This window comes from Scomber scombrus, chromosome 4, assembly GCF_963691925.1.
Source record: "Scomber scombrus chromosome 4, fScoSco1.1, whole genome shotgun sequence".
Lineage (NCBI taxonomy): Eukaryota > Metazoa > Chordata > Actinopteri > Scombriformes > Scombridae > Scomber > Scomber scombrus.
The window spans coordinates 10,697,780-10,709,539 of NC_084973.1; the positions used below are offsets into that span (position 1 = coordinate 10,697,780).

Below are 11,760 nucleotides of genomic sequence, written 5' to 3' on the forward strand. Positions count from 1 at the left end.
ACATGTCTGTATAGACAATGAGCGTAAATCATGATGAATGACGTCTGTGAAGTATGTTTTTGTCTCCTTGAGGACATGCTTTTTATGTAAGGCCCCGGCGACAGACTCTGGTTACGTCACCACTGCCTGTAAACCGGACACCCCAAAGCAGCAAATGCTGGGCCAGGCCAGTTCAAGCTGGATCCCAGTCATGCACCTCGCTGATTCAGTCTGTCCAGTAAGTGCTGTTCTCAAAGGGAATTATCTAAGACTGCAGAGACAATTAAAAAAGTTTCATCAGCAAACATTTGAAGGAACTGGTCTGATATTTTTGTGTTTCAGTACAAACTCAACTGATAAAAGTTATCAGTTGGAGTAGCAGTGGTAAATCACATAACAGACTGCAGCCACTGTATGTGCAATAGTAGTGACATAATAACAAGAAAGCAGTCAAATGTTTTCTGTTTACACTACAGAAAGCACAGTGCCACCCTGAAGGAATTTAAGGAACGTCTCCAACATGTTGACTGCGTAGTTTCAAAGGAACCAGTCATCTGCTGCGGGCATACAGCTGTCTCCCCTCTTTCTGACATAAGTGACCACCACCCCTGTTTTAACAATCCCACTGTCCAATAAACAGCCTGGAACAGTGGCACATCCCTCACTAGTCAGCCTATCAAACTCAAGGAAGTGTCAGCGGTTTTCAAAAGGTGTGGACACTTCTGCTGTGCTCATGTGACTGACCCACAAACACCTTTTGCAACCAATGTTATGGAGGCCATTTGAGCTGGCTGAAATATACTGCATTGTCATAAAAATCCTAAATATTTGAAGCGTTGAAGATAAGATATGGAAACATGCTTGACTGGACAGCTGATATCACTTCCTGCTTTGTTCAAAGTTAGGTCATATTTAAAAACGTAACTTTAACTGATTCATTAATAAAGAAGCACGGCTGCAACTCTTAATAAAGAACTGTTTGAGAAGAGACAAACTTGAAGAGGATCACAATCAAATCTGTAGGATGAATTATTAAGACTACTATAGCCTAAATAATGATCACTTTCCATTAGATTTCCATTTTCATCTGTTAACGGAAGCTTGTTGCAACAGCCTGTAAATACCATGACAAGTACCGTACATACCATGTGTAGAACAGGTGCTGTGCAATGTACAGTTCATGTACACATCATATACAGTATACCCTACAACTTGTACTCATCTTCTCATATGTATTTTGGTGAGTGCAATTTATGTAGTTTTATAAAAATTTGGTGGGTGGTCTTTTATAAAAGAGTTGAAGGATAAACAGTATGAACATTTGCAATCATGTGATCTCAGGAAATATCTTTAACATCTTAATTTTAACTCATTTTGTAAAGAGAAGGAAATGCTTCTTGACACAATATTCCGAAATATAATTTATTCACATTTAAATACATTTTAGTACAAAAACAGGAGAACAACACACACAAAAATCACAGTTACAAAGCAAGCAAGCTAAATACACTTGTGTGTATACTTTTTTCTTTTTTTAAATACTGTTTACATTTTTCTTTACAACTACCTCTACCAGAGCAGCATTATATTTTTACGATAACAAAACATCCCTCCAGCATCAGTCTCACGTCTGTCAGTCTCTGTGCTCAGGAGAGTCTCACAGTCTGGAATGATTCGGTTTATGGAGCACATGAATTATAGGTTTTTTGGGATTGAGACCAGCTGATGGAGGAATAGAGGAAAGGCTGGGAAAGCCTGAGGTAGTCTGCCACACTAGATAATACCAAGCTGTTTCTTCAGTCTGCATAGCTGCTCCATGCTGATGTTGTTGCCGCCGCACACCACAATGACCACAGGGCCCAGGCTCCCTGCCAGCTTGCCCTCATCCTGCAGACTTTTGATGATGCCACTGTATACAGCTGCCAGAGCTGCACCACAGGCAGGCTCCACCAGGACCTTCTCATCATCTGCACATAGAGGAGACACCAGGGGAGATCAGTCTCACTTCTGCTTGTTGTCATGTTACAGTGTGCTTCTGTTCAGGCCCAGATTGTACTCACCTACAAAGCTCTCCACAGCTTTTACAGCCTCCTGGTCTGTGACTACTTCTGAGAAAACTGTGTGCTCATTCACCAGCTTCATAGTCTGTGCGGAGACCCTCGTCAGGCCCAGTGTGGTGGCAACACTGGAGAGCAAAAAGAAAGGTCAGTCTTAGCCACGGGAAGAGGAACTGTGTGAGAATAAGGAAGGATGATGTTATTTAGGTGTAATAGTATCCATGACTAAGTTACATACCTGGTAATTGCAGGTAAAGTGACTAGCTCTCCGGCCTTCATGGCTGCATTGAGGCTATGTGCTCCCAGGGTTTCCATGGCTACAATGGGCACATCAGCCCAGTCGGCACGGCGCAATCCCTCCACCACGCCATTCAGCAGCCCTCCGCCTCCCACCGACAGCACGATGGCTCCCGGCTTCTCAGTCATGTCTTGCTCCAGCTCCTTCACCAGAGATGTGTGGCCTTCCCTGCAACACACAAACACAAGCCTGCCCAGTCAGTTTACTGGAAAACAACAATGAATTTAGGACAAGTGTTTGTTTAAAAGAAAATGCTGATCATATCATAAGCAGCCCATGATGTAAATGACCTATGGTTGTGTTTGACTGTGACGTCCTCTTTGCAAATGAATTATCTTACGACCCCTCATAGTTAGCACTGTGATAAGATATAGTGTATCTGACATAACACCTCTGCAACTGTTCTGTATGCTGTATGCGATAAGACAGGTGTTACTCAGTCGTTTGCTCATTTTAAAACAATCTCATTCTCTTATGAGTGGGGGGAGAAGCTGCCTTATCACTGCTCCCTCCTTCTCTATCTTCTGACAGCAGAAAGATTACTTTTCAAAAATGTCTCCACAGAGTGCACAAGAAAATTAAGTGCTGTCACAATCCCTGAAGTACAGACAGGCAGAGGCTGTCTCACCAGATGAGAGGATCATCAAAGGGAGAGATGAATATCCAGCCACGGTTGTTGGCCACGAGCTGTTGTCCGTATTCAATGCTTTCATTTAGAGCCTGAAAAAGAGGAGACACAACTTCAGTTAATCTGCTAAATTAAAATGATATTTCAAAAATATGTTTGACTAAAAATAACCATTTAAACAATTATAATGCACATCAGGAGTTTCCTAACTATATGTATTAAAATCACAGTATATAGATTATCTTTGACACCTTTACCGGGCTTCATAGATTGCTATTAATTTACTCCCCACTTTGGTTACATTTCTGCATTTGAGTGTTAATCTTTAAAAACATTTTTAATCGTAATGTTCAGCTTAAATTCTTATGTTATCTGCTTGTGTGTTCTTATCATATTGTATTCTCAGTCTGTCCTAAAGGTCATATTTGGGTGTAAAAGCAAGCAACATATGAACTAACCTTTCCATGAATGACCACGGTGGCCCCTTCGTCCTTAAGTCTCTCCACTGTGGGGTTTGGGGTGACACTTGGCACGACGATAGTTGCAGGAACCCCGAGCTGACGGGCAGAATAAGCAGCTGCCATGCCAGCATTTCCTCCTGTTGTGAACAGAAGAAATGAATAAACACCTAAACACATCAACAGATGCAAACACAATTCTCCAAAGGATTTTGTTGGTTGCTTTGCTGCTCACCTGAACAGCAGACAAAACGCTCACATCCTCGCTCTGCCCACTGGAGAGAACCAATAAGAGAAATCACAGTCAAGGATGTTAAAACCCCAGGTGCTTGTCACAGGACAAATCCCACCATCACATCAACACGGCACAGATGGTGAGTTACTCACCGTTTTGCAGAGATGGCCAATGCCTCTTATCTTAAAGGATCCTGTGGGCTGAGATGAATCCAGCTTGAGGTAAACAGAGGTCCCTGCCACTTTAGTCAGGGCAAGACTCTGCCTAACTGGGGTGGCAACATGAAGAGGCTGCTTGGTCTTCATTTCACTGTGGAGCAGAGAAGCAGAGAAAGAAGTCTGTTAAATGTAAGACATCAATAATCATTTGTCAATAACTGTCCAAAATCATTGATCACAACTAAAAAGATGCATGCATGGCCTCTAATGTTTGCTTCAACTCACCAGGGTCTGATGGATGGCAGGATATGAAGCTGTGGTGGGTAAAAGTGGTCAAAAACTTCCTTAATCGTTTGCCTCTTGCAGCTGTAAGTGCATATATACCTACTTGTGCTGTGGGCACGGCTCAGGAGGCACACTTACTGACCAATCAGCGTCAGTAATTCGGCCACCAGTCCCCGCCCAGTGACCGTGAGGATGAATACAGTTTTTCTCAATAGACTTCACATCCCACTTTATTAGACAATTCGAAATGTTCTAGGATGAATCAGGATCTGGTATAAACTGGGACATTCATATTGTTTGCGCTGGTGTGACTGGAGGGACGTTGTAGCAAATAGGAGCAAAAAAAGGATTAATTTCCCTTTTTTGCTGTCATATTTAAAAATAATGTTTAATTTATTTGTTTAGCTGAGAGCAAATATGTAAACAAACAAAAAAACAAACAAAAAACTTGCGTAAACTTTACGCATTATTACATCATTTCACACTCTTCTCTCGCCTCCCTTGAAACCCTCCCATTACATTTTTTACACGCTGTTCCCTGCGTGTTCTCTCCCCTCTAAAGGAAGTCGCAGGCGCCGCTGGCATTACCAAAAGAGTCGCTACTATTTCGGCTCCTTCTCCCAACTACCAAAAGCGGGCTCCATGAGCAGCCACAGTGCGGACGGTTCAAACCTGAATGATCCGGTGCCCCAGTGTATATGGACTGTAGTTATAGTGTGAACAGCTGTCCCTGGATGAGAGGAATAAAGTGCTTTAAAATGAGGTTGATTATTGTGTCGATTTGGAAATGGGGAAGATACTTAACATTAAACTGAAGGCAGTGGTGGAAAGTAACTTAGTATATTTACTCAAGTAGGCTACTGTATTTAAATGTAATGTGGACGTGCTTTGGTTGAGTAAAGTTTAATCTGTGTTTATTTTTTCTACATTTCAGAAGGAAGAAATATTGTAGAAAGATTATCTATACTGAGACATCCACCAGCCTACAGACACTGACTCCAGAGGTGAGAGCTGTTTTGGACAGTGGACACTCTCAAAACAAGGGTTGTGACTTTAATATCAGACCATTCCTGTGATTGTTTATTTATTGTTGCCATGTTGTCTTCAGGTGTGAATTCATTCCTCTGCTGTTTGATATCAGCATTATATATATATTATATATATATATATATATATATATATATATATATATATATATATATATATATATACATATATATATATGTGGTTATCCCCTGTAGATTACTATTTTTCATATTTGGTTAAACATATGAAGGTTGGATATTGTTGACTCATATTTATCCCTCATCCTACCAACATATTTAACATATGAGAACAGCATTTGTACTGAAGCAAATATATATATTTTTCGTTTTGTGGCAGCTGTTTTTACATGATAACTTTGCAGAAAATGACTTAAATGCAAATTCTACAGTAATGTACACTGTGTGGTTTATCGCAAGTTTCATGTAACAGTGGAGTTGACTGCACACAGTGTACAGTGTCCAGATAAAGATCAGGTGGGTACTGGCAGTACTGGTGGTGGGGATAATGCTAATATTAGTCTACATGCTGTATGTTATACTCAGTTCATGTGAGATTAAGTACTCACTAACTCTTGCATGTACGATTGTATGTTCACCAAACCCAGAGATATGGTTTAATGACTTTATTCTGGGATTGTGTGATTGTGCAGTTATATTCCATCACATATTTCTATTTATTTTCAAATTTCTTTTGATCAAATGACATAGTGACGAAGAGAATTGTCATTAAACTCTGAGGTTCCCCTCAGTTCTACAGGGTGTTTTAGCATTATTTTGTTTCTTCTTTTTTTCCGGTCTTCCAGCAAGCAACTCTTCTCATATCAACAGTTGGCTGTTTTCAGCTGTTTTTAAAGGAAAACCTTCTTATAAAGCCACTATAGGCTACCTGCCCAGCACCAAACAGCAGCAAAATTAGTGGCTAATACATTGTACTTAAATTACTAATATGTCTAATAATGTGACTTGTTATCTTCTGTTCCAAACCATTGTGCACTACTCTACTGACCTATTATTATTCATATCGTCACTGTCTGGCTGTGTCCCTAGCTGCCATTTTCTACTAGTCCTCTTGAGGCCCTCAGACTTTTCTCCATTTGTGTACCTGTGCTTCTCCACAGCCAGCTTATCCCTTTACTCTTCTCCACATCAGTTTCATCAGCCCTGCCCTGCTGTCTGTGTTTTTGTCAGCTTATCAGCTCCCTGTCTTATCTCCTGTTTCATCACCTCACTTCATTCACCTGAGCCTCTCCCCACTTGCACCATAGATCCTCATTAGTTCAGTTAGTATTTTTTAGTCCTGTGTTTCAGTTCAGTTTTGTTGGATCCCTTGTTCTGTTCTGTATGGTTTGGCCTGCCTACACTTCTGTATCCTGTTCCTGAGTTATGAATAAAAATGCATTCTTTAAGTTCCTGTTGCTTGCAGTCTCCTGCGCCTGGGTCCAACTGTTCTAATCTTCATGACATATACAGTATATTATTGGATAATTAACTCTACTGATATACCTGCTTTGTTGGCAAACACTTAGTTCAGATATCTTGAACCTGTTTTGCATTCCCCTCATAGCCCTCATTTTGGATTATTAAGAGGAGGACGTCAGGGAAGAATTTCTGGTATCAGATAACAAGCAACAAACATGATTCTACCTTTATTCCCCCTGCTCAGACTGTCAGCTCTCTATGTCTGTCTGCTGCTACGCACCAGAGAGGCTTAAAATCCAGTGGCCCACCATCATTGTTAAAGCTCCTCATTCTCGTTATAAAGGAAAGGAGTTACTCCAAGCCAAGCGGCCACAAGGCCACTTTTCCTGGTGTTTTCTTAGCCCCTGGAGGAAGTCACAGTCTCCTGGAAATACAATCCATCTTCCAGCAAGAACCCTATTCAATAAGCATCTTCTCTGGACTTTTAAGGGATGGGATGGATAAACACACCATGGTCTTCATGCTGCCCATGAAGCAACTGGTGGCAGACCCTCCCATCCAAAGCCAATTCATCATGTTGTAAGAACCAGTTATCATCGATCCAAGCTAAATATTTTATGTACCTGATGTTGTGGCAGGATTTCTTTGTGCCACTGATCAGGGGGCAAAATGATGAGGGGTATCTTTTTAGAAAACTGGTGGATGTCTCAACATCAATACACTGTATCTGAGGGAGCTACAGTGTGCAGACCTTACTACATCACATTTACCTGACAGATTTGCAAATTAAAATTTTAAATAGAAAAGAATATTGGTTTATAAAATGTGGATGAAATGATGACAAATGAATATGATGTAACCAATTAAATTGCCAGATGGTATATAAGTACTTAAAATGAGCTTAATCAGCCACAACATTAAAGGTCTGCTTACAGGACATTGCATCAGCAATAATGATCCAATAAAAAGCAGCATAATGAGCACTTTTACTTTCACAACTTTTACTTGAAATATTTCTACAATGTTGTATTGCTTCTTTGAGGCTACAAATCTAACCAATTGAATACTTCTTCCACCAACAAACCTCATTTAATAGATGTAGCCTTACTTTATAATAAGGTTACAAAAGTGGAAGCTTAACTGATGCATAGCTTATTTTGGATGGGGCTATGCTGTCAGTTTTCTAGGGGTCACCAAAACCAGAAAATGGATATATGTATGTATGGATAAAGATTTTCCAATCCTGATAGGACAACCCAAACAGAGGTGTCATAAAGATGGCAGGAGAGTCAGGAATCATCAGCCAGTACATATCCACACAGTCCCGAGACCAGGCCTAGTCAGGCATCCAGTGAAAACACCTGTGTCTGACACCTAGTTCACCTAGTGAACTATGGGGTTGGTTGCTGTGTTATTAGCTGAGCTATGGTTTAAAACTGTGCTGTGTGGAACGAAATGGGGTTAGGTTTAGGGTTAGGGTTAGCATTAGGGTTAGGGTTAGTCCACACACACTTTAAAAAAGGAAAAAAGGAGATTCAGACAGTGTTAATCAAGCTTGATCTGTACACAAGTCCTGACTAGAGTCCTAACTTGTTGTGCATCCAGAGTACGTTGAAGGACTTTTTAAAGTTTCTCACACCTAAATTTCAGTGTGATGTTGCAACTTTACAACAGAAATGTCAAGAGTAGAGGACATATTTATTTGTTGTAATATCAAATTAAAAATTAAAAGTGAAAGTGGATTTCTGTAAACCTTCATGTGAACACCATAACTTCCAATAGAGGTCAATATATATTAAGAAACAATAACACAATATGTTTAGACAATCCTTCATTGGTCAATATGCTTTAATGCATGGTTTCTCTATGTCACAAATTCCTGCTGCTCACTTTAAAAAAAAGATCAAGTCACTATGAGTTTATGTGATTCGCTCACATTTAGCCTCTATGAAACTGTTCTCATGTTCTCATAGAAGTATGATGCTCTTTCTTTTTTAACTGGTAGTAAGATATGAAAATCTAGGCGTACATGCTGCTCCATGGTTCATTGTGTTACATCTGTTCACATGAGGGGGAAGTTGTATTTATGAGTATCAACTGCTGTATTGGGAATTTTGTACTTTTTCTTTTCCAACTCCATAGTTCCGCCTTTCTCCCTTACATGGTTTGTTCTGCTGTGCCCTCAGGTGGTGGAGGGCTGCTACAACATCTAGCATGAGTATAGCAATGAGGTCCAACCATGGGGATGGTTCTCTCAGGATTTTTCATTGTGGCCATCAACTGATGTAAAGTGTAAAGGCAGTCTTGTATGTTTTGTTTATTTTAATTCATCTAAGAATAAAGTAGTTTTATATCACTGTTAAGAACTGTATTTGAGGAGAAAAAACGTCAACACACCGCTTGACTGCCAACTGTCTGTGTTTGTATAGAACAGATCTGTTATGATTGCAAAGGCTAGAGTTGTGAAATTCACACATTAAACCTTAATTTCTGGTAGGTTTATTAGACTTAGACATAGTTTTAATGCCTTTCCTCATGGGGGCAGTATTAAATGTTACAAGGTTATATTGCAATAATTAGGATTTACAGGAGCCTTGTGTTTATTTTAATTATCTACAGTAGATTTGGGAAACATTATGTAAAAGTTTTCATGTTAACTATGAAAGTGAAAACTTTCATCAGGAGACCAAATATGTTTGCTGCCAGGCCAGATTTGTCCCACCGGCCGCTATTTGTTTACCACTGGAGTAAAGCTTTGTAACAGTTGACAACGTCGGCCAGTTTTTAATCCAATTTTACAGGAACAGCAAATTAACATTCTCTTTAGCAGCTATTAGCAGCCTTTGCCTGAAACCTGCAACTGATGCCTTCACCTGGCTATTCTGGCAGACAGCTTTAGTTCAAGTTTCCACCCACGGCCTCTATCAGACACCTGCAGCTGCCTCCACCTGCAGATTTTGGCAGACAGCTGTAGTGTGAGCCTCCACTTGCAGCCTCCGCCAGCAACCTGCAGCTGCCGCCTCCACCTGCAGATTCTGGCAGACAGCTGTAGCCTGAGCCTACACTTGCAGCCTTTACTGGCCAGATGACCTCACCTCCACTCGAAGACTCTACTAGATAGCCTCTACTTGGCAGATGTATATATATGTATGTGTGTATATATGTATGTATATATATATGTGTGTTTGCACTTTGCACTTTGCACTTTGCACTTTGCACTTTACTCTATTCAGAGCAACACTCTTGTGCAATATTCTCAAGCACTTTATTCAGCTGTTCTTTATTCAGCTGTATTAGTATAATATTGGTGTAGTATTTTATTTTATTTCCCCACTGGTCATTTATCGCCTCCTCTGATATTGTTGTGTAGGAACGAATGTTGTTAATTACTGTTTGTTTATGTGAGGTTGGGCTTGTAGAAACTGAATTGCCCCTTGGGGATAAATAAAGATGAATCTGAATCTGAAGACTAAGCTCTACCTGCAACCATTGCTGCTTTTCACTTATAACCTTTTCTAGCAAGCTACAAATCAAATCTGCCTCTAACCCTTCCACCTACAACATTTGGCAGCTGCCATTTGCTTCTTTCTCCAGACTTAAATTAGATGACAACCAGAAGCAGCTCCAACTCTCGCATACAGCCATTGGCCCTCAACTCAATGCAAGCTGCATCCCCAGCTGTATCAGTATGTATAAAGGGTTTCTAGTTTCTAGCTTTGCTTTCCCCCCAAACTTTGCCCCTGTTGTTTTCTATTTCAGGTCTCCTTGCTGCTTTGAGTAAACTTCTGTCACCTGTTTCTCCTGCAGCAAAATTTGTCACTCATGTATTTCTTAGGTTATACCTCCCTTGGAGTCTACATTCAAAAAGATCAAACCTGTATTTGATGAACCTGTGTTCTACAACCTAGTGACTGCCAGAGGGAGCATCCCCACCGAAATGACGATGTTTCCAGAGTATCAGGACAAAGATAATCAAACATCACTGTGTCATAATAGCGTGCCTAGGATGATTAAAAAAAAGCTTCCTATCTGTTTGAATGTATGTGATCATCTTTTCACAGGTTTTCCTATGCGTGTGTGAAGGAAAGACATTTACTTACATTATCTGGAACATTGGACTGTGTTGCTTAACTTCATCTACCAGAAAGAGCTTTTCTTCCTTCTTCCTTCCCTGTGTGTCTGTACACAGCACTCAAGGTTTTGTAATCAGTGAGATGCACAGATTTGGCAGTATCTCAGAGTCTATCCGTGCACTTCCACTGAATCTGATTTATCTCTTAGTCTTCTACTTACATTATAAGAAAAAAACTGTTCTGACTTTCTGAATCTCTGAATCTCCAATGATCTTTAAAAGGCCAACCTTTATTCTTTGACATAAAAATGATTACTTATTGTTAGCTTAAAACCATAAGTTACGAGTATTTAATCAAAAGTCAAAATTCCACTTGTAGCGTCAAACCAAGCCAGTCTTCAAGCTTAAACACACTGGATGTTCATTTATCTACAAAACTTTGCTACTGTAATATGCAGTCAATATAGCAAAACTACATTCTGCACAATCTTTATCACTGCTGATCCTTTGCTCATTGGCTTATGGTTGGTCCAAGATAATCATTGTGTCTATAAATGCCATCACATTAAGTCAACAACATATAGTTTGACTGGTGCAAAGTTACATTAGTCTGCTTCATTTCTTGTTTTTTTTAGACATGTGTATGTCTGCAAAATCTTTTTATCTAATTTATTCTTCATAAGTATTGCAGACACAAGTCTTTTCAATGTGACATAGTAGAGCAAAACATTCCTCATAGTTTCAAAGAGCACAAAGTGAATACAAATCTATTGACAGCATAAAAATAAACATTATTTTACAGGCCCTGCATTTTTAGCTCCCAAAGAGAACCTGAAGTTAACATTTTCTATTAGACGATGGACAGTTTTCTCTAGAGTAAAAGCTCTGCAGTTTATCTGGACTCCCAGTGTTGAAGGTGACACCTGTAGATGACCCTTTAATAACATCTAGTGGCAATCATGCTGGCAAACACAGTATTGTTTTGAGCAACTCGGCCTACATCAGACCTGATCGTTAAGAAAGCCATTTAAACTGTAGGCCTATGATAAACTGCGATGCTTACTTGAAACTAGTTGGGTTACTTTTTCCACTTTCAAGAATGCACAATTGATTGCTTTGAAAAAA

General features: G+C 39.9%; 1 protein-coding gene across 1 annotated transcript; it reads right to left on the bottom strand.

Annotated features, from left to right (window-relative positions):
• Positions 1-1,484: 1,484 nt before the first annotated feature.
• LOC133979557 (L-serine dehydratase/L-threonine deaminase-like) lies at positions 1,485-3,960 on the bottom strand. The gene is made up of 7 exons (XM_062418097.1): positions 3,808-3,960; positions 3,656-3,695; positions 3,421-3,560; positions 2,963-3,054; positions 2,275-2,502; positions 2,040-2,164; positions 1,485-1,946 (listed from the first exon to the last, which is right to left on the bottom strand). The coding sequence occupies exons 1-7, from the start codon at positions 3,958-3,960 to the stop codon at positions 1,753-1,755; spliced, it is 972 nt and encodes a 323-aa protein (XP_062274081.1). The 3' UTR covers positions 1,485-1,752.
• Positions 3,961-11,760: the final 7,800 nt, after the last annotated feature.

Bases quoted from the DNA above. Each gene is read 5' to 3' on its own strand.
- LOC133979557 (XM_062418097.1), bottom strand. From the start codon at position 3,960: ATGAAGACCAAGCAGCCTCTTCATGTTGCCACCCCAGTTAGGCAGAGT. The intron at 3,696-3,807 runs GTGAGTAACTCA...GGTTCTCTCCAG, and splicing joins TTGGCCATCTCTGCAAAACG to TGGGCAGAGCGAGGATGTGA. The intron at 1,947-2,039 runs GTGAGTACAATC...CTCTATGTGCAG, and splicing joins AGCTGTGGAGAGCTTTGTAG to ATGATGAGAAGGTCCTGGTG.